This window comes from Microcaecilia unicolor, chromosome 7, assembly GCF_901765095.1.
Source record: "Microcaecilia unicolor chromosome 7, aMicUni1.1, whole genome shotgun sequence".
NCBI classification, from domain to species: Eukaryota; Metazoa; Chordata; class Amphibia; order Gymnophiona; family Siphonopidae; genus Microcaecilia; species Microcaecilia unicolor.
This window is the reverse complement of record NC_044037.1, coordinates 178,883,631-178,906,276: the sequence shown is the minus strand read 5'-3', so window position 1 is coordinate 178,906,276 and position 22,646 is coordinate 178,883,631. Positions and strand designations below refer to the sequence as shown.

The following is a 22,646-nucleotide window of genomic DNA, read 5'->3' as shown; positions in this document are numbered from 1 at the left end:
TACCCATCTATTCCTACATGCTATTGATGATATGCATGTAGTTCTTACAGACTAGTATGTAGGTGTGTAGCCAGCATTTACACATGTAAATGATAGCATACATGTAAATGATAGCATCTTCTTTATAGTATTACCCTCTAAATGTAGTGGATCCACTAAAGGGTAATTTCCATCATGGTGAAATTCAAATAAAGTATATCCTGCACATATCCTCAATTAGGCCTCTGGTAAAACAATGCTATATAGGAATCATAAAAAGCATTACTATTCAACTGTTAAGTCAAGTGCCCAAATATGTAGTACTTGTGAAAACTAGCTTGTTATTAAGTTTCATGCAAAACAAATTATGTAAGTTTAAACTTTATTAAAAAGTTCTCAGAAGTTACAAAGTAAGGAAGCTGAACATAACTGTACAGTACAAATTGGAACATACAGTTGTGGATGAAAAATGTCTTCCCATGTGGAACAAATGCATACCACACTCCTGGACACTGGTTATATTTGACCCCTCAAGTGCTTTATTTAATCAAGGTCTGCATTGCAAGAATGAACTATGATCCTTCTCAGGGCACATTTTACAGTACTCCGTATAAGTTTACGTTCAGATAGTACGTTTTCACGTTGTAATTGTTTACCTTATATAGCAGGACTGTTCCTCACACTCAAATCTGTTGCAAGTACAGAAATAGATATAAAAATAACCGGTGACAAAGAACCCCCTCCCCCCCCCCCCAAAAAAAAACTGACCAATGGACACTGTTACAATAGTGATTCTCAAACTGAGGGCAGGTGGGGGGCAATGAATCAGAGAGTACAAAGTATTATATTTAAATGTAACTACAGGACACTGCTGCAATTAAGCATTACTTTTTTTTTTAGTGGGGGAGGGAGGGAAGGCTGTGTGCAGAAGTCTGAAAAACCACTGTGATTATTTACTATAGCGAACTGATTTTGAAGAATAAAAATAAAATTCAGCACTTTTTAAATGGCGATTGTAATTCACTAAGTACTGCAGCAGTGGTCACTACAGGAGTGTCATGTCTACACTTGGACTGAAAGCCCAGTTCCTATCACTTCATTAGTGCATTAAAATATGAAAAGGGAACTTATACAACTTCCAAAAATAAATCAGCCTCTGAAGACAATTACAGTGTACAAACAGTCTTAAGAGGGGAAAAAAAAAAAAAAAAAAAGACTACCCCCCCCCCCCACCCAAATACCTGCAGTAGTCATCCTTAAAAACATACTGGTTTTGAAGTAGCAGTTTGAGAAAGGCCAAGGATGGCAGAAGCAACATGCAGCATTTTCTACTACACAAACAGCAAACATGAGTGATTACATACATGGTTTGAGTGGATATATCCAAAATGTAAGAAAAATAACTACTCATGGCAACATATGCAAACCCAGAACTACATAACATCCCCATTATGAATTCTAATATAGCCATTCACTCTAACAGTCAAATGATATTTTATTCATAAAGTTCTGGCATGACAGAAAATTTTGGTTCAGATTATGTACCTTTGTGTGTGGAAATAAAAGTTGAAAACACCAATCCTTGGCCTTACTCCCAAGAGTTCAAGGAAAACATCAGGCCTTTTTAGAGAAGGACCAAACATTACTTGATGGCAATTCAGTATTATATTAAGTCATTTATAAGATAAAAATGGCAAGAAGCCTAAAAGAACTCGTCTTTGACTTGCCAAGAAAAGTATGGTGCTCTGACTTATGAGAGCATATTCTTTAAATTGTATCAAGCTGCATTATTATTTTTTTTTTTAGCATAATAGCATCCACTCAGTCTAAAGAATTTTAAATACAGTCCCCAGTAAGAAGTTCCTGAATTACATATTTAATATTGATACAGGATAGTAGAAACTTGCACAGTCTGCAAGAATCTTACTTCATTAAGATCATATCATTAACTAATGAAGACAACACAAACAGCTTTGGGAAGGTAGAGAGCAGTAGTGTTTCAGCCATAGTCCTGCTTTGTGGGAACACTTGTGATGCCCCAAACATAACAGGAAAACAGGTACTTGACATTAATTTCTTCTGCCATGCACATATGGCCAGAATCTTTCTATATATGCATATTATTCTTTAGCTGCAGACGTGATCTTTAGGAAAGCTGGAGGAGAGCTTCAAATGTAGACAAATATCCCTAGGAAAGACATCAAAGTACCACCACCTACTGCTGTAAGAAAAAAAACCATTATGACAGACGAGTTTGCCACACAATCTGTTTAAGTATTTTAAGTGGTCCTCCTCAACTCATTAAAAAAAAATTTGATTTAAGTCATGTTCCTGCAGACAAAATTGCATGCTTCCATAACTTTACACTAAATCATTACAATGCTTTATATATATATTTAAAAAAAAAAAAAGAGCCAGGAATAAAATTGTTCATTTGAAAAGGCCCCAAACCACATTATTACAGTAGAAAATACAGGCAGAAGGTAACAAAAAAAATGTTAAGGTAACATAGTAGATTCCAATCTGGAGACCTGGTGGTACTTAAACATGGTTTTAAAATTAAACCTGACATTGTCAATATAGAAAACCCCAACTCAAAAATGCCATGAAAGCCCTTATATCATGCTTGATACAGGAGGTAGGATGCAATAACCAGGACACACAATGAGACATGACAGTTTTATCTACAGCTCCTGTGTTTGCTTACTGAGAACACTGACAATTCAATCACCCTCTTCGGTTTCAGATTCTGATTCTGTAAAACATAAAAAAAAGGCACCTACATTAAATATCCTCCTAAAAATTAAAAGTTTAAAGGTTTACTTCCAAATTGCAAATGTTTTCCAACTAATACATTTTGATCTACTTTAAGATAGGCCTTAACTCTCAGGCTCCAGGTTGCCACAGCATCTGAGATTTTCATACCCTGAATGCTGCTTCTGTAGATCTTTCAGCAAAGCTGACCTTTTCCAGAAGGGGCCTGCAGTGTATTGCTCTTAGGGGGCCTTTTACTAAAGCTTAGCTCAAGTAACCTGTAGCAGGGTCCATAGGAATAAAATGGGCCCCGCTGCAGATAACTCTTGCTAAGCTTTAGTAAAAGACCCCCTTAACAAGGCGTGGAGTGGCGGCCTAGTGGTTAGGGTGGTGGACCTTGATCCTGGGGAGCTGAGGAACTGAGTTTGATTCCCACTTCAGGCACAGGCAGCTCCTTGTGACTCTGGGCAAGTCACTTAACCCTCCATTGCCCCACGTAAGCCGCATTGAGCCTGCCATGAGTTGGAAAGCGCGGGGTACAAATGTAACAAAAAAAAAAAAAAAAAAGCTACACAGTGCATGAACTGGCCTTGCAATACTGTGCTGATTTTGAGCTGGCACAACTATTCATTTAAGTGCCAGCATTTAAACTAAGAAATCCCAAATCAGTGCAAGGAAAAAATATCCTTGAACTTACAAAAAATTGTAATCACCACTTACTAAGTCAAGGAAACAACTGCATTGTTATCCTATCCATGCAAGTGTTTAATCAAAAATGGTGGGACTAGATATCTTTTTTAAGCCCGGAACAAATGCAGTCCTTGTTTAATGTATTTGTTAAAAGTTATAAAAGTAATAAAAAAAAAAAAGAGGACATTATTGCATTAACAATGGCTGATAACTAGATGGACTAAAAAAGACCTAAGATGTCACAGAAACCCTATTTTTCAGTATCTTCCAACTGACTCCAGTTAGCTTTCATTGGTCAAAAACCTCCATCAAAACAGCAGGCTTCATATTCTCACAAGTGGGTCTACGCTGATCTGTGTCGCCCGGTCCGGTATTTATGCCACAGTAAAAAGTTAGAGCTTTGTGAAGCGTGAGCCGCACTCTATCGCGCATGCGTGAGTGCCTTCCCGCCCGTCGCACAAAACGTGGATCCCTCAGTTCAATATGAAAGCAAAAAAAAATTCAACCCAAAGAACTCCAAGAGGAGGTGGGCGGGATTGTGAGAATATGAAGCCTGCTGTCCTCGGAGAATACTGCTAAAGGTAAGTATCTTCGCTTTCTCTGAGGACAAGCAGGCTTGCATGTTCTCAGAAGTGGGGAATCCCTAGCATCCAGGCTCAGTGAAAACAAATACTGGTTAATTGGGCCTTGCAACGGTGAGGACAACACAGATTAACCTGAAACTATATACAACTGAGCAAGAGTGCAGCCTGGAACAGAATAAAATGGGCCTAGGAGAATGGAGTAGGATTCTAGACACCAAACAGATTCTGCAATGCTGACTGCCCAAACCAACTGTTGCGTCGGGTATCTTGCTCAAGGCAGTAGTGAGATGTGAATGTGTGGACTGAAGACCACGTCGCAGCCTTGCAAATCTCTTCAATGGAGGCTGACTTCAAGTGGGCTACCAATGCAGCCACGGCTCTGACATTATAAGCCGTGACATGATCCCCCAAGGCCAGCCCAGCCTGGGCATAAGTGAAGCAAATGCAATCCGCCAGCCAACTGGATATGGTGTGTTTCCCGATGGCGACTCCCATCCTGTTGGGATCAAATGAAACAAAAAGTTGGCGGACTGTCTGTGGGGCCTTGTCCGCTCCATGTAGTAGGCTGATGCTCTCTTGTAATCCAAGGTGTGCAAGCTGCTTTTGCCAGGATGGGCACTAGGTTGGGGAAAGAATGTTGGCATGACAATCGACTGGATCAGATGGAACTCAGACACCACTTTCAGTATGAACTTAGGGTGTGTGCAGAGAGCTACTCTGTTGTGGTGAAACTTAGTATAAGGTGCATCCACTACTAAGGTCTGAAGCTCAGTGACTCTATGAGCTGAAGTAACAGCCACCAAGAAAACGACCTTCCAGGTCAAGTACTTCTGATGGCAGGAATTCAGTGGCTCAAACGGAGGTTTCTTCAGCTGGGCGAGTGATGTTGAAATCCCATGACATTGGTGGAGGTTTGACAGGGGGCTTTGACAAAAGCTAACCTCTCATGAAGCGAACTACAGGCTGTCCTGAGATGGGCTTACCCTCTACACACTGAAGATAAGCACTAATTGCACGAAGGTAAACTCTTACTGAGTAAGTCTGACAGCTGAGTTGGTTTTCAGACCACACTCTGATAAGTATAGAAGGTATTCAAAAGGGTCTATATGTAGGGCAAGAAAGGAGATCTAAGGCCTTGCTCTCACACAGGACAGCAAACCTCCTCCATTTAAAAATGCAGCACCTCTTAGTGGAATCTTTCCTGGAAGCCAGCAAAACCAGGGAGATACCCTCCGAAAGACCAGAGGAAGCGAATTCTACGCTCTAAACATCCAAGCTGTGAGAGTCAGAGACTGGAGGTTAGGATGTAGTAGGGATCCCTCGTTCTGCATGATGAAGGTCAGGAAACACTTAATCTCCATGGTTCTTCGGAGGATAATTCCAGAAGAAGAGAGAACCATATCTGCCGCGGCCAGTATGGCACAATCGGAATCATGGTTCTGTGGTCTTCCTTGAGTTTCACCAAAGTCTTTCCAACCAGAGGTATCGGAAGGCATCTGATGCTAGTCTGTTGTGGGCCTGAAGACTGGAACAGAACTGAGGGACCTTGTGGTTGATCCGAATGGCAAAAAGATCCACCAACGGGGTGCCCCACACTTGGAAGATCTTGCAGGCTATGCCAATATGGAGAGTCAACTTGTGCAGTTGCATTATCCTGCTCAGCCTGTCGGCCAGGGTGTTTGCGCCTGCCAGATATGTGGCCTGAAAACATGCCGTGTTGGCGAGCCCAATGCCACATCCGGACAGCCTTCTGATACCGAGGGCTTGATCTTGTGCCCCTCTGCTTGTTGGTATAATATATGGCAACCTGTTTGAATCAGAATGATTGACAAGATAGCTGATCTCTGAAAGCCTTTACAACGTTCCAGATTGTTTAAAGCTCCAGGAGGTTGATCTCAAGATTTATTTCCTGGGCGGACCAAGCAACTTGAATGTGAAGCCCATCTACATGAGCTCCCCATCCTAGGAGAGATGGATTCGTCATCAGCACTCTTTGTACATAAGTACATAAGTAATGCCACACTGGGAAAAGACCAAAGGTCCATTGAGCCCAGCATCCTATCCACGACAGCGGCCAATCCAGGCCAAGGGCACTGGCAAGCTTCCCAAACGTACAAACATTCTATACATGTTATTCCTGGAATTGTGGATTTTTCCCATTTAGTAGCGGTTTATGGACTTGTCCTTTAGGAAACTGTCTAACCCCTTTTTAAACTCTGCCAAGCTAACCGCCTTCACCACGTTCTCCGGCAACGAATTCCAGAGTTTAATTACGCGTTGGGTGAAGAAACATTTTCTCCGATTTGTTTTAAATTTACTACACTGTAGTTTCATCGCATGTCCCCTAATCCTAGTATTTTTGGAAAGCGTGAACAGACGCTTCACATCCACCTGTTCCACTCCACTCATTATTTTATATACCTCTATCATGTCTCCCCTCAGCTGTCTCTTCTCCAAGCTGAAAAGCCCTAGCCTCCTTAGTCTTTCTTCATAGGGAAGTCGTCCCATTCCTGCTATCATTTTAGTCACCCTTCGCTGCACCTTTTCCAGTTCCACTATATCTTTCTTGAGATGCGGCGACCAGAATTGAACACAATACTCAAGGTGCGGTCGCACCATGGAGCGATACAACGGCATTATAACATCCTCACACCTGTTTTCCATACCTTTCCTAATAATACCCAACATTCTATTCGCTTTCCGAGCTGCAGCAGCACACTGAGCAGAAAGTTTCAGTGTATTATCGACGATGACACCCAGATCCCTTTCTTGTGGCTGAGGAATTTGGAATGGAAGTCCCAGAGTCAAATTGGATTGAATTGTTCACCACTAAAGAGTGTACAAGCTCTGGGGACACTTGGATGACATCTTCCACACTCCCCGTGGCTTGATGCCATTGAGAAACCAGGGTCCATTGAGCTGATCTCATGTGAAGACATGCCATGGGCATAGTGTACACTGTGGAAGCCATGTGGCCCAACAATCTCAACATCTGCCAAGCTGTGACCTGAGAGGAACGAACCTTGGATGCTAGGGAGACAAGTTTGTTCGCTCGTGTCTCCAGATGGTAGGCTCGAACCTTTCTGTGTGTTGAGCAGGGCCTCCTATGAATTTCAAATCGTTGAACAGGGTGGAGATGGGACTTGAGGTAGTTTAAAACAAACCCTAGTAGCTCTAGCACCGAACAGTCATCCGCATGGACTCCCGAGCACTGTCCTCAGAGGTGCTCTTTACCAGTCAATTGTCGAGATGGACTCCCATTCTTCATAGTGACACTGCAACTACCGCTAGACACTTGGTGAAGACCCTGGGAGCTGACGCGAGGCCAAAAGGCAACACGTGGTACTGAAAGTGATGTGTTCCCAGCCAAAATCGAAGATACTTCCAGTGGGCTGGAAGTATCGGATGTGAGTATATGTATCCTTCAAGTCCAGACAGCATAGCCAATCGTCCCTTCTGAATCATGGCAAGAAGGATGCCCAGGGAAACCATCCTGAACTTTTCTTGAACTAGGAATTTGTTCAGGGCCCTTAAGTCTAGGATGGGATGCATGCCCCCCGTCTTTATCTGCACAAGAAGTACCTGGAATAGAATCTCTGCCCTTCTTCCCCTGGTAGAACAGGTTTGATCGCACGGGCCTTTAGAAGGGCAGAGAGTTCCTCTGCAAGTACCTGCCTGTGCAGAGATCTGAATGAATGAGCTCTCGGTGAGCAAGTTTGGATAGCCAACTGAGGGTGTATCCGAGATGGACTAATTGAATAACCCATCAGTCGGAGGTTACAAGATGCCAACTTTGGTGAAAGCATTTTAACCCCCCCTCCCCCGACCGGCAAGTCGTCGGGATGGACATTGTGGCTATGCTCTGCTGGAGCCAGTCAAAAACTCATCCCTTGCTTTGACTGGGGAGCAGCAGGGGCCTTAGACACACACTGTTGACGTGAACGAGTGCATTGGGGCTGAGCCTGAGCAGGCTGACGAGCCGCAGAAGTGTACCTACGCCTGGAACAGTAGTACAGACCACTCCGTGGCTTGTCAAAAAACCTCCTAGATGAGGAGGCAGAAGCAGGAGCCCGGTGGGGGAGAGAAGATATGGTATCAATGTGTTTCTTGATGTGGTTGGTGACCTCCTCCACCTTCTCTCCAAAAAGGTTATCCCCCCGGCAAGGGGCATCCGCCAACCTCTGCTGAACAGAATGTTCCAAGTCAGAAACACGCAGCCATGAGGGTCTGCGCATTGCTATACTGATCCTGGATGCCACATCAAAAGTGTCGTAAGTGCCTCTGGTCAAGAACCTTTGCCACACCTTCTGCTACTTGAACAACTGGCGAAAAGGCTCAGCCTGCTCCAGAGGGAGCGTATCAACCAAGTCTGACAGCTGTCTCACCAAGTTTCGCAAGTGAATGCTCGTGAAGAGCTGTTATGACTGAATACGGGGGATCAGCACTGAAGCCTGATACATCTTCCTCCCAAAGAGACCAGGGTTCTAGCTTCTCTGCCTGGGGGAGCAGAGGCATAGTCCCTAGTACTCCTGGCTCTTTTGAGAGGGGATTCCACCACCAAGGAATCATGAGACACCTGCACAACAGGAGGCCTCGAGACAGGTGGAGACCCACTCAATGCCTCACTGCTCCCAGTGTCTTCAGGTCTCAAATCAGCCACACTTACCGAGGCTCCCGGTGCGATGCTCAATACCTCCAAAATCAATGCTGACATCGAGGAACCAGACCTGGCTCCAAACATCTTCTTTCGTTGAGCATCTCAGGAAACCTGAGTCCTCTTCATGCGAGAATAGAGAACACAGTTAGCAGGGCTATGGTCGGACACTGCAGACACCAAGAATGGGCGTCCTTCCCTGAAATGGTCTAGTTGCGCTGGGTACAGCACTTGAAGCCACTGGGAGTCTTTGTGGACATGGATGAGAAAACCTCGCCGGCCAAATCAAACAACTCAATGGTGCCTGAAAAAGAGGCAAAGGCACACAAAAAAGAAGGGAAGAACCAAGATGGAGTCAGAACCTAAAAACGACCCGGAACGTCAAAGATAAAGGAAACTTAAAACCAGGCAAAACTTGTTTAAGAAATAAAGGCAGGTCTAAAGAGGTTAACAAAAAGAAAACCCAGAATGAAAAAAAGACAAAACAGCCGAAGGCACTCAAAAAAGCTCTTTCAGACCAGATGTGCAAGGAGAGCGATTAAAAACACTGCTGCTCTGGACATGTGAATTAAAAACACAGTTGCTCCTCACACGGAAAGATAAAACTGATGGCTTAAATGCCGGACCGAAGCAAATCGGCATCTACATGCTTGTGAGAACATGCAAGCCTGTTTGTCCTCAGAGAAAACTTTTTATAATTTTGCTAGTGACAAAATTCAAGTGACCTTAAAACTTCCAACTGCAGCTCTACCTTCTAAATCAAAAACATTTATCTGTGCCCAATTATGGCCCTCCGTTTCACTCATGCAGCTTCCTCAGGGGCTCTGTTTTATATATAATCTCAACATTCATAATTCCATCTATCTAGTTATCAGCCACTTAACTTGATGGTTTCCTTGACTCAATAAGTGGTAAGCATTTAAACAATCACATATTCAATGTTATGCTATATGTCACTTATTAACTAAGTATTTAGTGTAGCATGTCATGCTGGCACTGTTTAAGCAAAAAACAAGATTGTGAGCCTTTAGGGACAGAGAAAGTACCTGCTTATAATGTGTGATTGTTCTCCACCTTGAACTTGGTTAAATGGATTATAAATGCCAAAATTAAATTAACCTGCAGAATAGGTGTAAAAAATTATCTGGATAGTGACTGAATAAAATTGTCCAAATAGCCATTATAAAGCCTACCTCACTCTGCCACACACCCAGCCTCCTATTATGGAGAGGCAGTAAGCCATTTCAGCCTACTACCCATATATGAATAGTGACATTATGCATCCACTGGAGGCTATTTCTTTGTTTTGGTACTGGTTTCAGTATCCGAATAAAATTTATCAAGGTCTGGCTTAACAAAACTCACTCATAATAGAATACATATTTACTCGTCAGATGATAAACCTATCTTTGCTGCTATCAGTTACCCTTAAAATTAATACGCTTTGGTTTTGACTAATTCGCAATGTGATTAATGTTAGTTTTTCTAACAGTCATAAAAATGTGAGTAGCTAAGGATATTAGTAATGCTGTGTTGGTCTTTTTTTTTTCTCTCTTCTTAAGTACCCATAGCTACACTTGTCTGCAAGAGTTTAGGAACCCCTGGTCAAACTGTGACTCAAGTGAACAGAAGCTCACAACTGCTACACAGAACAAAATTACAGGACATCTTGCAGAAAATGGGAAAATTAGGTTCTTACCTTGATAATTTTCTTTCCTTTAGTCACAGCAGATGAATGCATTAAGTGATGGGTTGTATCCACCTACAAGCAGGTGGAGATAGAGAACACAGAAAGCACATGGTGTTCCTGGACGCCCAGCACCCTCTGCCTTCAGTATATGAAATTTCCAAAGCAGAGTGAATAAAAGGCAAAATAACAAACTTGCCTCACAGAGAACAAACGCCGCTGAACCGGAGCAATAACCAAACAAAGGAGGGACGTTATCAACCTCCTGCAATAAAAAACAGCATGTATGGAGGGGGGCGTGTCAAGTTGGCGTCGTGAGGCGGTTGGTGTGCAAATGCTGTGTCTCTGCTGGAGGCTTTTGGAAAAAAAAAATTTACCTAAATGAATAATGCCCCACACCAAAAGGAAAGGAATACTGAGACGTCTTCCTCATCGGTCCAACAGAGCATAGACTGCTACCTTGCCGGAGCCTCAAATGAGTCTGAGGCAGTAAGACCCATAGCGCAGTGCCTTGAAGGAGAGGAAACCGCGCCAGGCCAGGAAACATCTCTGTCACATCCCACCTTTAGAATCCAATATTCCTCCATGCCCAGCGTTGAAAGCGGTAATGAGAGACAGCTTTCAGTCTACCATAGGTGTTGGTGAAAAGCTGCCGGGTGGGGGTCTACCACTGCGACGGAAACGGAAACAGAGGCCCGAGAGTTGATTGGGGCCTCCGGAACAACAATGGAGATAAGTCTTGAGAAAATCTGGATAAATGCAATGGATAATACGCTTCAAAGATCAGCAGGTGAGATTTCGGTATTATCTCTCAAGTTTGAAGAAATTGCTAAAACAATAGATGCAGTGAAAGAGGATCTATCTTCTTGTGTCAATCTGATGCAAAAAGACATTAATCAATTATAAGAATTTAATTCAAGTGTGGTAAAGGATAAACTGGCTATTCATAGAAAAATCGAACAAACTGAAAACCACAATAGACGCTTAAATCTTCGAATACTCAATTTCCCTAAATCACCACGTATTTTACCTTTAGACTTATTCAAAAGATACTTGGTTGAAAATTTGAAAATTCCTTTGACTGCTATACCCCCTATAAACAAAATTTATTATATTCCGAAAAAAACTAGGAAAAATGAAGCGGAACATAGACCAGTGGATAACCCGGATTTGAGTAACATTTCGGAAATTTTGGAACAGACGATAGATAATACGTCGGAAAGAGCAACATTATTGGTCTCCTTTGTATTTGAGCAGGACCTCAATAATATCTTGAAACTTTATTTTAAACATTCTAAGGACCTGTTTTGGAGGCGGGAAAATTTGGATTTACCCCGATGTTGCCAAAGTAACCCAAGAGAGGAGGAAATTCTTTTTAGAAATGAAACAGCAAGCTTTGGACATTAGTGCCTCGTTTTTCCTTGCCTATCCATGTAAATGCATGATAAGATTTGGAGAATCAAAGTACACATTTTATGCCCCTGAACAATTAAAAGTTTTTCTAGATTTGAAAAGGCTTAAATAATATTGGACATGTAATGGAAGAGTCTCCAATCACTGCTTTACCTAAAATGTATAATATTTCTTAGTAATCCTTCATATTTGGACTTATGCCCCCTCAAAGTGGTCTAAGAAAGTGAATATTTTATTTTCATATTATATAATTTTTCCTATAATGATACTCTACACTGTGTTTCTGGAAACAAGTTTGGTTTTGCAAAGTTGTAAATTTATAATAAATAAATAAAAATAAAAAAACAGCATGTACAAACTCTGATAGCTTGTCTTCAAGTACTCCTGATGAGGCACAATGTCTGTATGCAACATCTGTACAAAAAGTAGTCAGGCAGGGAGGGATCATGGATTCATCTGCTGTGACTAAAGGAAAGAAAATCATCAAGGTAAGAATCTAATTTTCCCGTCCTTGTCATCAACAGCAGATGAATCCATTAACTGATGGGATGTACCAAAGCACTCCCTAAGTAGGGTGGGAACAAGCAACTCCACGTGCAAGCACTTGCGCTCCAAAATGCGCATCCTGCCGCGCTGCCACATCCAGCCTGTAATGCTGCACAAAAAAGAGAGCCGAGAAGCTCAGGTAGCAGCACAACAAATCTCTTGAAGAGAAAAGACAACCGTTTCAGCCCACGAAGACGACATTGCCCTCGTAGCGTACGCTTTAAACGCTTCAGGCGGCGACCGCCATGAAATCAGATAAGCAGAAAAAAATGAGTTCCTTAAGCCAGCGGCCTATAGTGGCCTTAGACACCGGAAACCCCCATTGGGGACCTGCCAAGAGAACAAATAAATGATCCGAATTCCTAAACTCATTTGACATCTGCAGATACTATTACAGAGCCCTGTGGACATCCAAAAGGCGCAATTGCCCAAAGGAGTCCAGAAACTCCTCCTTACAAAAGGAAGGAAGAAAAACGGGCTGCTTCAGGCGAAAAGCTGAAACCACCTTAGGCAGAAAGGAAGGTACCGTATGAACAGTTACCCCGGATTCCGAGAACTGTAGAAAAGGATCCCGACAGGAAAGAGCCTGAAGCTTAGACACTCTTCTTGCCGATGTCACTGCCACTAAAAAACCTGTCTTGAGAGTCACATCCTTCTCAGAAGCTTAAGAGGCTCAAACAGGGATCGCTGGAGCACCTTCAACACGAGCTCCAGGTTCTAAGCCGGACAGGGCGACCGCAAAGAAGGACGGAGACGAAGCACCCCTCTGAGAAATCGGACAATATCCAGATGAGCAGCAAGGGACAAACCAGAGGCTTTCTCCCGGAAGCAGGCCAACGCTGCCACTTGAACCCGAAGGGAATTGTAGGCCAGGCCCTTTTGTAGCCCGTCCTGCAAAAAGTCCAGCAAAAGCGAGACTGTCGCCAGAGTAGGTGAGATAGACTTTGGAGTACACCACGCCTCAAAAGTGCGCCAGATCCGAGTATAAGTCACAGAGGTAGCCCGCGTGCGAGCCTGCAAGAGCGTGGCAACCTTATTAGAATAGCTCTTGTCCCTCAATTGCGCCCTCTCAAGAGCCAGGCCGTAAGACCAAAGCGGCAAGGATCTTCCATAGTCACCGGACCCTGAACTAAAGTTCGGAACCCAAGGCAAAGGAAGAGGCGCATCCCACCAGCATCCACCGGAGATCCGCGTACCACGGACGCCTTGGCCAATCCGGGGTGATGAGAATCACCAATCCTCGGTACAGGCGAATCCGAAGTAGTACTCGCCCTATCAAGGGCCGAGGGAACACATACAGGAGGCCAGAGGGCCAAGGTTGATCCAGGGCATCCAACCACGCCAAGCAAGGATCTCTCCATCTGCTGAAAAAGCGAGGGATTTTGGCATTTATGCCATGAGGTCCAAAGCCTGCTGTCCCCCATTTGGCACAAATCTGAAGAAAAACTTCTGCCAGTTCCCATTCCGCCGGGTCGATTTGATGTCTGCTGAGGAAATCGGCTTGTACGTTGCTCTGACCGGCTATGTGAGCCACGGGCAGCAGCTCTAGGTGGTGCTCGGCCCAGTTGCAGATCTGAGACGCCTCCGCAGCCAGGGCCCTGCACTGAGTGCCGCCCCAACGACTGATGCAGGCCACTGCTGTCGTGTTGTCCGACAGAACTCGGACAGGAAGACCCTTCAGCATCCTGTGGAAGGCCAGAAGAGCCTGGAATATCGCTCTCAGTTCCAAGCGATTGATGGACCATCCCGCTTCCGCGGTGGACCACAGACCCTGAGCATAGCGTCCCCAGCAATGAGCTCCCCAGCCTGAAAGGCTGGCATCCGTTATCACCAGACACCAAAAAGGAAGAGCCAGTGGCATCCCATGCCACAGCATGCTGTCGGAAAGCCATCAATCCATACTGCGCTGGACCGCAGAAAGCCACCTTAGTCTGCGTTGGTATTCCTGGGAAATCGGAGACCATTGCTGAAGCAGAGCAAGCTGCAGCGGCCTCATGTGAGCTCTCGCCCAGGGAACCACCTCTATGGTGGCCATCATCGATCCCAGGAGCTGAACAAAGTCCCAAGCTCGAGGGCGAGGCATCCGCAGGAGCAGGCAGACCTGATTCTGAAGCTTGAAACGCCTGTTGTCGGGAAGAAAAACGGACCCCAAATACTCGAGAGACTGAGAGGGGGTCAAGATGATTGGGCATATTGACTACCCAGGCCCGGAGTCTGAAGAACTGAAACTCTGGCTGTGGCAAGTCGGCTTTCGTCTGCCGAATCCGCTCTGATGAGCCAGTCGTCGAGATAAGGGTGAACTCTGATACCCTCTCGCCTGAGAAAGGCAGCCACCACTACCATCATCTTGGAAAAAGTCCGAGGGGCAGTTGCCAGGCCGAAGGGCAAGACATGAAACTGGAAATGTTGGCTCAATACCGCAAACCGGAGAAACCGCTGATGCGGCGGCCAGATGGAAATATGCAAATACGCTTCCTTGAAGTCCAGAGATGTGAGAAACTCTCCCGGCTGTACCGCTGCAATGACGGAGCACAGGGTTTCCATAGAGGTGTCGCACTCCTAAGGCCTTGTTGACTCTGTGTAAGTCGAGGATAGGTCTCAACGACCTGCCTTTTCGAGGCACCACAAAATAGATGGAGTAGCAACCGCAGCCGCGTTTGGCGGGAGGAACAGGAACCACCACTCCGAGCTTCAGCAACACCTGCAAGGTCTCATTTACCGGTGCCCGCTTGATGGCAGTGCTGCATCGGGACTCCAAAAACGTCTCCCCCACCGGGGCAGCGAATTCTAGTCGGTAACCTTCTCTGATCAGGTCCAGAACCCACTGATCCGAAGTAATCTTGGTCCACTCCTTGAGAAAGCGGGAGAGACAACCCCCTACTGCAGGAACCGACGAGTGGACTGGTGTCCCATCATTGTGAAGGACGCCCCTGAACTCCTGGACGTTGCCCGGACGCCGCAGCGCGTTTGTCTGATGAAAGTAGTTCCTCTGCTGGAAACGGGTACGTTGACCAAACCCCGCAGAGTGCCCCGGGCGATACCTGTGAGCTTCGCAAAAACGTGGCCTGGAAGAGGAGGGAAAAGAAGGACTTTTGGAAGAAGGCTGCAGCCTATCCTCAGGCAAAGTCCCCTAGGTCCTTAACAATCTTCTCCAAATCCTCCCCAAATAAAAGAAGGCCCCAAAAGGGTAACCTCACCAGTCTTTGTTTAGAGGTCATGTCAGCTGCCCAATGCCGGAGCCAAAGAAGGTGGCGGGCAGCAACCGCCACCAACATCTGCTTAGCTGAAGCTCTGACCAGATCATAAAGGGCATCAGCCAAAAAAAAAGACAGGGCAGACTCCATACGCGGGCCGACCTCAGCGAGGGAACCCGCTCCATCGGTGGGCTGCTCAACCGCCTGCTGCAACCAGGGAAGGCAGGCCCGAGCTGCATAGGAACTGCAAATAGCCGCCCGGAAGGACAGGCCCAAGATTTCAAAGGACCGCTTCAGCGCAGATTCCAGCTGCCGGTCCTGCATATCTTTCAAAGCGACCCCTCCCTCCACCGGGAAGGTAAAATTATGTAGCATACCTGATAATTTTCTTTCCATTAATCATAGCAGATCAATCCATAGACTAGTATGTTCTCTATCTCCACCTGCTGGTAGATGGACACAACCCAGTCTATGGAATGATCTGCTTGATGATATGGAAAGTAGTCTTTTTAGTCACAGCCATGACTAATGCATCCACTTTAGGCATCCCAAAGAGGGCCAACTGACTTTCACTCAGAGGGTATAGGTGACACATAGCCCTGGCCACCTTCAAGGGACCATCAGGGTCAGACCATTGAGCTGAAATAAGCTCTTGGATGGAAGCATGCACGGGAAAAGCCCGAGAAGGCTTCTTAGTACTAGCCATGCAAGGATTAATAGAAGAGGCAGCGCCCTCAGCAGGATCTTCAATACAAAGGGCCTGTAAGGCATCAGACATGAGAGCTGGCAGCTTGTCGCGGTGTAAACTCCGAACCGCTTTAGGGTCATCCACGTCTGGATCATCAGTCTGTGAGGGCCTGCCAGACCTCTCACACTCCCCGAAACTAGACCACGGGGGAGAACAGGGTGAAGAGTCCCCCTCAGACAGAGTAGTCACTCGTCTACACTTAGCATCAGCCAAAAGCTCAGGGGAAGAAAAGTCTCCAGCAGATGCTGGGCTATCAAGAACTGGAGGCAACCCAGTCCGAAAGGAATTGTCTGGAGCCTCAGGCAGTGCTCTTTTTAACATAAAAGCCTTATGCATCAGCAGAACAAATTCAGGGGAGAAAAAAACTCACCCTATGTATCCACCCCCACATTGGGGGAAGCAGAGGCAATAGCTCCTCTAGAAACCTCGAAACGAGGCGTTCCCCTATATTCAGACCCCTCCGCAACCACGAGGGCCGAGTTACGCAGCTCCTCCAAGATGGCGCCCGCTGCCAACTCCATTGGGCGGGAAGAATCACCGTCCACCATGCTCGTGCCAGCATTAGCATCTAGGCAGCATATGCTGCAAAGCCCCGCTGCTGATCTGCGTTTCCCACAGTGGGAGCAGCACTTAACCCCTTCAGCAGCCATCAAATACAGAAAACAAAATGACGCCTTCATGCCAAAACTTACCCCGCACACAGCGCTGTCAGCGGGAACCTCCCTGGAGGAGCTGGGCACCACTCTCATCTCAGGAGACCGAGTCTAACGAGCTTCGGTCAAGCTGCACCAAACCAAGAGTTCTGTAGAAAGCCTCAGAAATCACAACGCTGAGAAAGCAAGACTTTTTTTTTTACTGTGAGGAAAGTTAGAGGCAGGCAGCCACAGAGGAACTCCGGGAGGAGGGGGAATGGGGTAAGGCAGGGACAGGGAAAACCAAGTATGCCTTTGAAGTGGGCACCACCAGCCACAACACCCCCTGCTCTATTGGCAAAGCACAGGAGCCACCCCAGGCAGAAATCCAGGAGCTGAGAAAGTGACGTCCACACCTGCTGGGAGATAGAGATATACTGAAGGCAGATGGGGCTGGGCGTCCAGGAACACCATGTGCTTTCAGTGTTCTCTATCTCCACCTGCTTGTAGGCAGATACAACCCATCAGTTAATGGATTCATCTGCTGTTGATGACAAGAAATTTAATGTTTAGCTAGTAGCTTTTTTTTTTTTTTTTTTTTTTTAAGTAAACAGGTTCAAAATAAAAAAACTGAATATGGCAGGCGCAACAGTCAAATACTTACCAAACGGGTGTTTAAACACCTCTTATGGCAGAAATAGCTGGCTACAGCAAATGTTTAGAGCAGCGGCTCCCAAATAGGTTTGGAAGCTATCCATACATCACATGTCACATATGCAGATACCATGTGGCCAACTGACCAAGTTTACACTTTCTTCTGGTGTGAAGAGCACAGACAGGAATCCAGTTTGCTTTGCTGCAGTCTTTCCCCAGTGTGCCTGCTGCCAGTGGTTGAAAGGACCAGGCAATTGCTACTTCCGTTTCCCCACAATCCCTACCATCAGCCAGGACCCTGTTAACTCTCCCCATTCCCTACCTGCTACAGCCTGCTCTCCCTTGTCCTATCACCTTAAGTCTGAATCTACTCTCCTTCCCTCTACCCTGCCGTCACATATCACTGTGGCCACTGACCAAGCAGGAGGAGACAAGAGGAGGAAAAATTGGGTTTTATCGGGCCATTAGTCTGATAAACCCCTTTTCTAAATTAATGGTCCTGTAAATCAGTAGATCAAAGCAAAATACCAGCATCTCCAGATGACCTCCAAGAAACACATGGAAGAACCAAATTAAATAGAGAAAAAGGTGGAGTTAAAAATGGAAGATTAATACCTTCCTAAATAAAGAACACAATCATTCCCCATATGTTATTGATCAGGCAAGTGAATAAAATCTTCCACAGAGTAGCAAGGGAGCCTAACTACAAAATCAGAATTGTTCCAGCTTGCTGTGAAGAGATATCAAGTGTATTTTAATGGGGTTGAGCCTGCTAGGAGAAAGAATATGAATGCTGCTTGGTGGAATCAAGTCATATTGAGCTTATCAGCAGGAAAAGTGTAAGTATAGAGGGTAGAAACCTGGCCAAGAAGAGTGAACCCTGTGGGATGAAGCCTGGAGAAAATGAGAGCTATGAGGGAGCTAGGGTATCAGCCAGGACAGTTAAAGAAACCAGGTAAGAGATCAAGCTTTGGAGGAAAGGGTCATGAAGCTAGGGTCACACTAGGGAGGGTAATATGGCTATGGGGGAAGAGAATGGTTATAGTGGAGTGGAAAACAGGAGGGACAGTAAAACTGGGGAGTGGGGTTAATTTATGAATTTTTCATTTAGCTCATGTCTTTTATTAAGCATGAGGAGCAGAGGCTAGCCTTATATATACCCTGTTTCCCCGAAAATAAGACATCCCCTGAAAATAAGACCTAGTAGAGGTTTTGCTGTATTGCTAAATATAAGGACTTCCCCGAAAGTAAGACCTAGCAAAGTTTTTGTTTGGCCCCGATGGGACATGGACACAGAAACCTTAATTTTTTTCGCTGCAACCCAAAGACGAAATAACATAAAAGAAATGCAAGAAATAAGACTGAGGTGGAAAATCTATCGTCCAGCGGACTCCTACCATCCTCCTTCACGCTTTTGTGAAGATCAACTACCGGTAAGTGAGCCCTGAAAGAAAATAAACATCCCCCTTGCAGAAATAATAAAAGAAAAGAAAATGAATAACCGAGCCCTTTCGGCACTGCTCCATCGCCCAAGGGCTAAGTCAGACTAGAAGGATTGAAAGTGTTGTGAATGTACAGGAGGAGCGCATAAAGCGCCACCAACAGGGAACGGAGCTATCGTAGAATTTTTTTTTAATGTTTGTAATACGGTAGGGATGATTCTGCGCCCTAAGCCCTCTCACAACCTCCTGAGACCCCCAGCCAGAGCAGCATGGCCCCACATTCCATTACCTTCCCTAGTTCATACCCCTCCTCCATTCCCAGCCCTGCTCCACTCGAGTCCTGCGGTCACTGTGGGCAGATAGGCGAGCCACGGCCTACCTCTGCAGGATACCGCCCCCCACTTCAATACTGTTCCCGACCGCCACAGTCCCCCTACTACTCCCGAATAAGACATCCCCTGAAAATAAGACCTAGCGCATCTTTGGGAGCAAAAATTAATATAAGACACTGTCTTATTTTCGGGGAAACACAGTACTTACAGTATTTCTGGAAGAAAAAAAATTGCACTTTTTTATTTTAAAAGTTATTTTGACAAAGCATGCTGAAATTAAAGAGTAGAGAACTCCCTCAGGAGGATCAAAATATCAGAAAACATTATTCAACACCCCCACAACAATACAGGAAATTAGAGAATACTTTTAGAAAAAGCATTTGGCCCCTAAAGAACATTAAATGAAAATGCTCAAATAGCGCTTGCTGAATCCTATACTGCTGAAGGGGAAAGAATAAAAGGGCTATTTAACCTGATTATATTTTCTGGTCCTTTCCGCAAGACATGGTTAGTGGTGTAGTTATTCCCCATTTATAAAACAGGGAGAGGGGTCTAGCACTAACCCAAGAAGGAACTGTCAATAACATTAGAAACTGCTCTATACTAATGTGCTCAAATATTTAACAGCAAGTCTGCACAGAAATCTGATTGGGTTGATTCTCTGAACTGACTACCTTATAATTACCTGCAAACAAAAACAACAAAAAAAACACCCCTCTACTACCTCAGAGAATATTTGCATGTTTTACTGATTCACAAAAAGCCTTTGGTTCTATGTGGCATCCTGGTCTTCTCAACCTTACACTTCTGTAAAATGGAACTGGGGCAAGTGGAGGGGAGAAACCGATGAAAACTAAGTCATTTGTAAGAAACATTGAGCTTCAGAACAAGTAGTTACAGAAGCAGATAATGAAGAAGGTGGGATCAAGCTACATCAATGATCTCCCCACAGTACTGGATACTCAGCCACAGGACAAAAAAAAAAAAAGATGACAAACCAAATGCCTATGATAGACAGATCAATCCAATTAACAATGCAAGACGTGTTCTAATACTAAGTTACTGATGAAATCAAACATATAAACGGCGAGTGACCGTACTCACTCGCAAATGCGCAGTAGAGACTTCCCTGTCTGTCTGTCCCGCCCCCGCGTCAATACGTGATGACAGGAGGGGCGGGACAGAGAGGGAAACTGCGCCGCCGAGGTTGCTACCCCTCCCCCCCCACCCCTCCACCCGGCCCGGGCCCTTTCTTCCCTTCTGAACTTAAACATCCATTCGCCGAACGCAGCAACGCACATCAGCTGAGCTGCCCCTTCCTTCTCTGCCTGTGTCCCGCCCTTGCTGACGTTACTTCACAGGAGGGCGGGGCCACAGGCAGAGAAGGAAGGGCCCACGGCAGCTCAGCTGATGTGCCTTGCTGTGTTCGGCAAATGGATGTGTAAGTTCAGAAGCGAAGAGAGGGCCGGGTGGAGGGGTGGCAGCGGTGGCGGCGACTCCGAGGGGGGAGTGGTGGCGACCTCATCGGGGGGGGGGGGGGGGGGGGGGGGTGGTTGGCGGGGAAGGAAAACTCCAATACCAGCCCGTTTTTACGGGCTCAACGGCTAGTAATCATATAACACATCAAATTAAACTGAGGGGGGGGGGGGGGGAAAGACTTCAGAGGCTCAGATCATATGCACCCACTTTTTCACATAGGAAAAAGGCTGAGCAATTTTTTCATGTTTATTGTTTATACTTTCTCTTCCTTCATTGTATTAAAATTTTCACAATTAATTTCTCTTTCACAAACAAATTATCGATTTGGAAAAAGTTAGTTACCTGACCCCCAAAATCAAAATTTTCACTTAAAAATAAATTTCCATTTCAGAACAGAGTGCACTGTTTCACAACAGCTTCATCAGGAGAGACACCAACTCCACCATCTTATCATGCCCTTCCAACCTCCTCCCAGTATTTTCAGAGTTCCCATTTGTGGGTAGTGTTTAGTGTCTGCCTATCCCTGCTGCAGCACAAACAAGGAAAAAGCATGGGGCAGGGGCCAAACCAGATAGCCAAGCACTGACTGTAGGATTACCAGAAGCCTCAGACATCAGGGACAGAGCGTCTTAGTTTTACTCCAACTGAATGCAACAAGTGTTCCCAATAACCTGGAGCTGTTAACCTGATTAGGGATTCCATCAGTAAGATCATCCCCAGCCAATCTCACTGTTCTTCCTTCCTCCCTCTACTGACACTAATGTGATTCCTTCCCTCCCCCCCCCCCCCCCCCCCCCCACTCCCTGTGAACTGCAAATTCATATTCCCTCCCTCCAATAACTCCAGTAACAAACCCATCACTATTAAATGTTTGTTTATGTGGCTATGGGGAATTTTTAGAAAGTGACGTCGCTGACCACATTTCTGTTTCTTGGTTTAAGAAAGCTCTGGTTAAATACCAGCCAGCACAGAATTACATCCTTATGTTTGAAGCCTGGAGCCAGGATATTAGTAGACCCTTTTGCCATTAATCATACTTGCTAAGCATGATCCCTGACCCGGCCCATAGCGCCAAACTATTGGAATATCACTATCATGTGACCCACAGAGCTTACTTTTCATAACAATGAGCTATTTGTGCTGGTTGCACCAACTCCTCCCACTGTTTAAAGTGTGCCATTCAGGACAATACTTTATCATGGTCTCTGGCAGTGTTGACGTATACGTGCTTTCTGGGTGGCTCTCCTCACTTACCTTAAAGCGACTTTTGGGTCATTCTTAAGCCTCTCCCTGGAAGGGATCATTTTTAATATCAGTTCCTTCTTTGGGGTGCAGTCTAGTGGTCAGCGAAGCTTTTTCAGCAAAGCCTTTATAGTAGGGAAGAAATGTACCTTAAACTATTGGGTGTTGGACATGCCACCTACATTCGTTCTGATATTGGCGAACAAGCTACATGCTTTGATGTTGTGGGAATTCCATGAAGCCAATCATTTGAAGAGACTAAAGCACTTTCTAGTCATTTGGGAGCCATACTTATAACTCAATCTCTCCTAGAGCTCACAGTCAAGTTTTAAATGCTTTTCAGCTTGCCCCTTGAGTACCTTCAGGGTTGGGTGGTGGTGGAGCGGTGTCACTCTTGTTTGTACATTCAGGGTTTTCAGAGTCCAGAACCCGATTGCTATGGGCTTTTATGGCTGGGGTTTGGAGTTAGAGTGGGAGGATTGTTTGTTGGGATCTTTTGTACTGCCTGGATTCCTCTTGTTAACCGTTGCTTTGGTTTCCTGTGTTATTATGCAGTTTTTGAATAAAGAGATTTAATAAATGCATGTTTATGCAACATGTATAACTGTCCTACTGG

At 45.3% G+C, this 22,646-nt stretch overlaps 1 protein-coding gene across 1 annotated transcript in view; it reads right to left on the bottom strand.

Moving 5' to 3' along the window:
* Positions 1-349: 349 nt before the first annotated feature.
* Positions 350-22,646, bottom strand: part of BZW1 (basic leucine zipper and W2 domains 1) — a 124,346-nt gene continuing 102,049 nt past the window's right edge. The window contains exon 12 of the mRNA XM_030208793.1: positions 350-2,734. Coding sequence (XP_030064653.1) covers positions 2,703-2,734 — 32 coding nt within the window. The 3' untranslated portion in view covers positions 350-2,702. The remainder of the gene's footprint in view (positions 2,735-22,646) is intronic.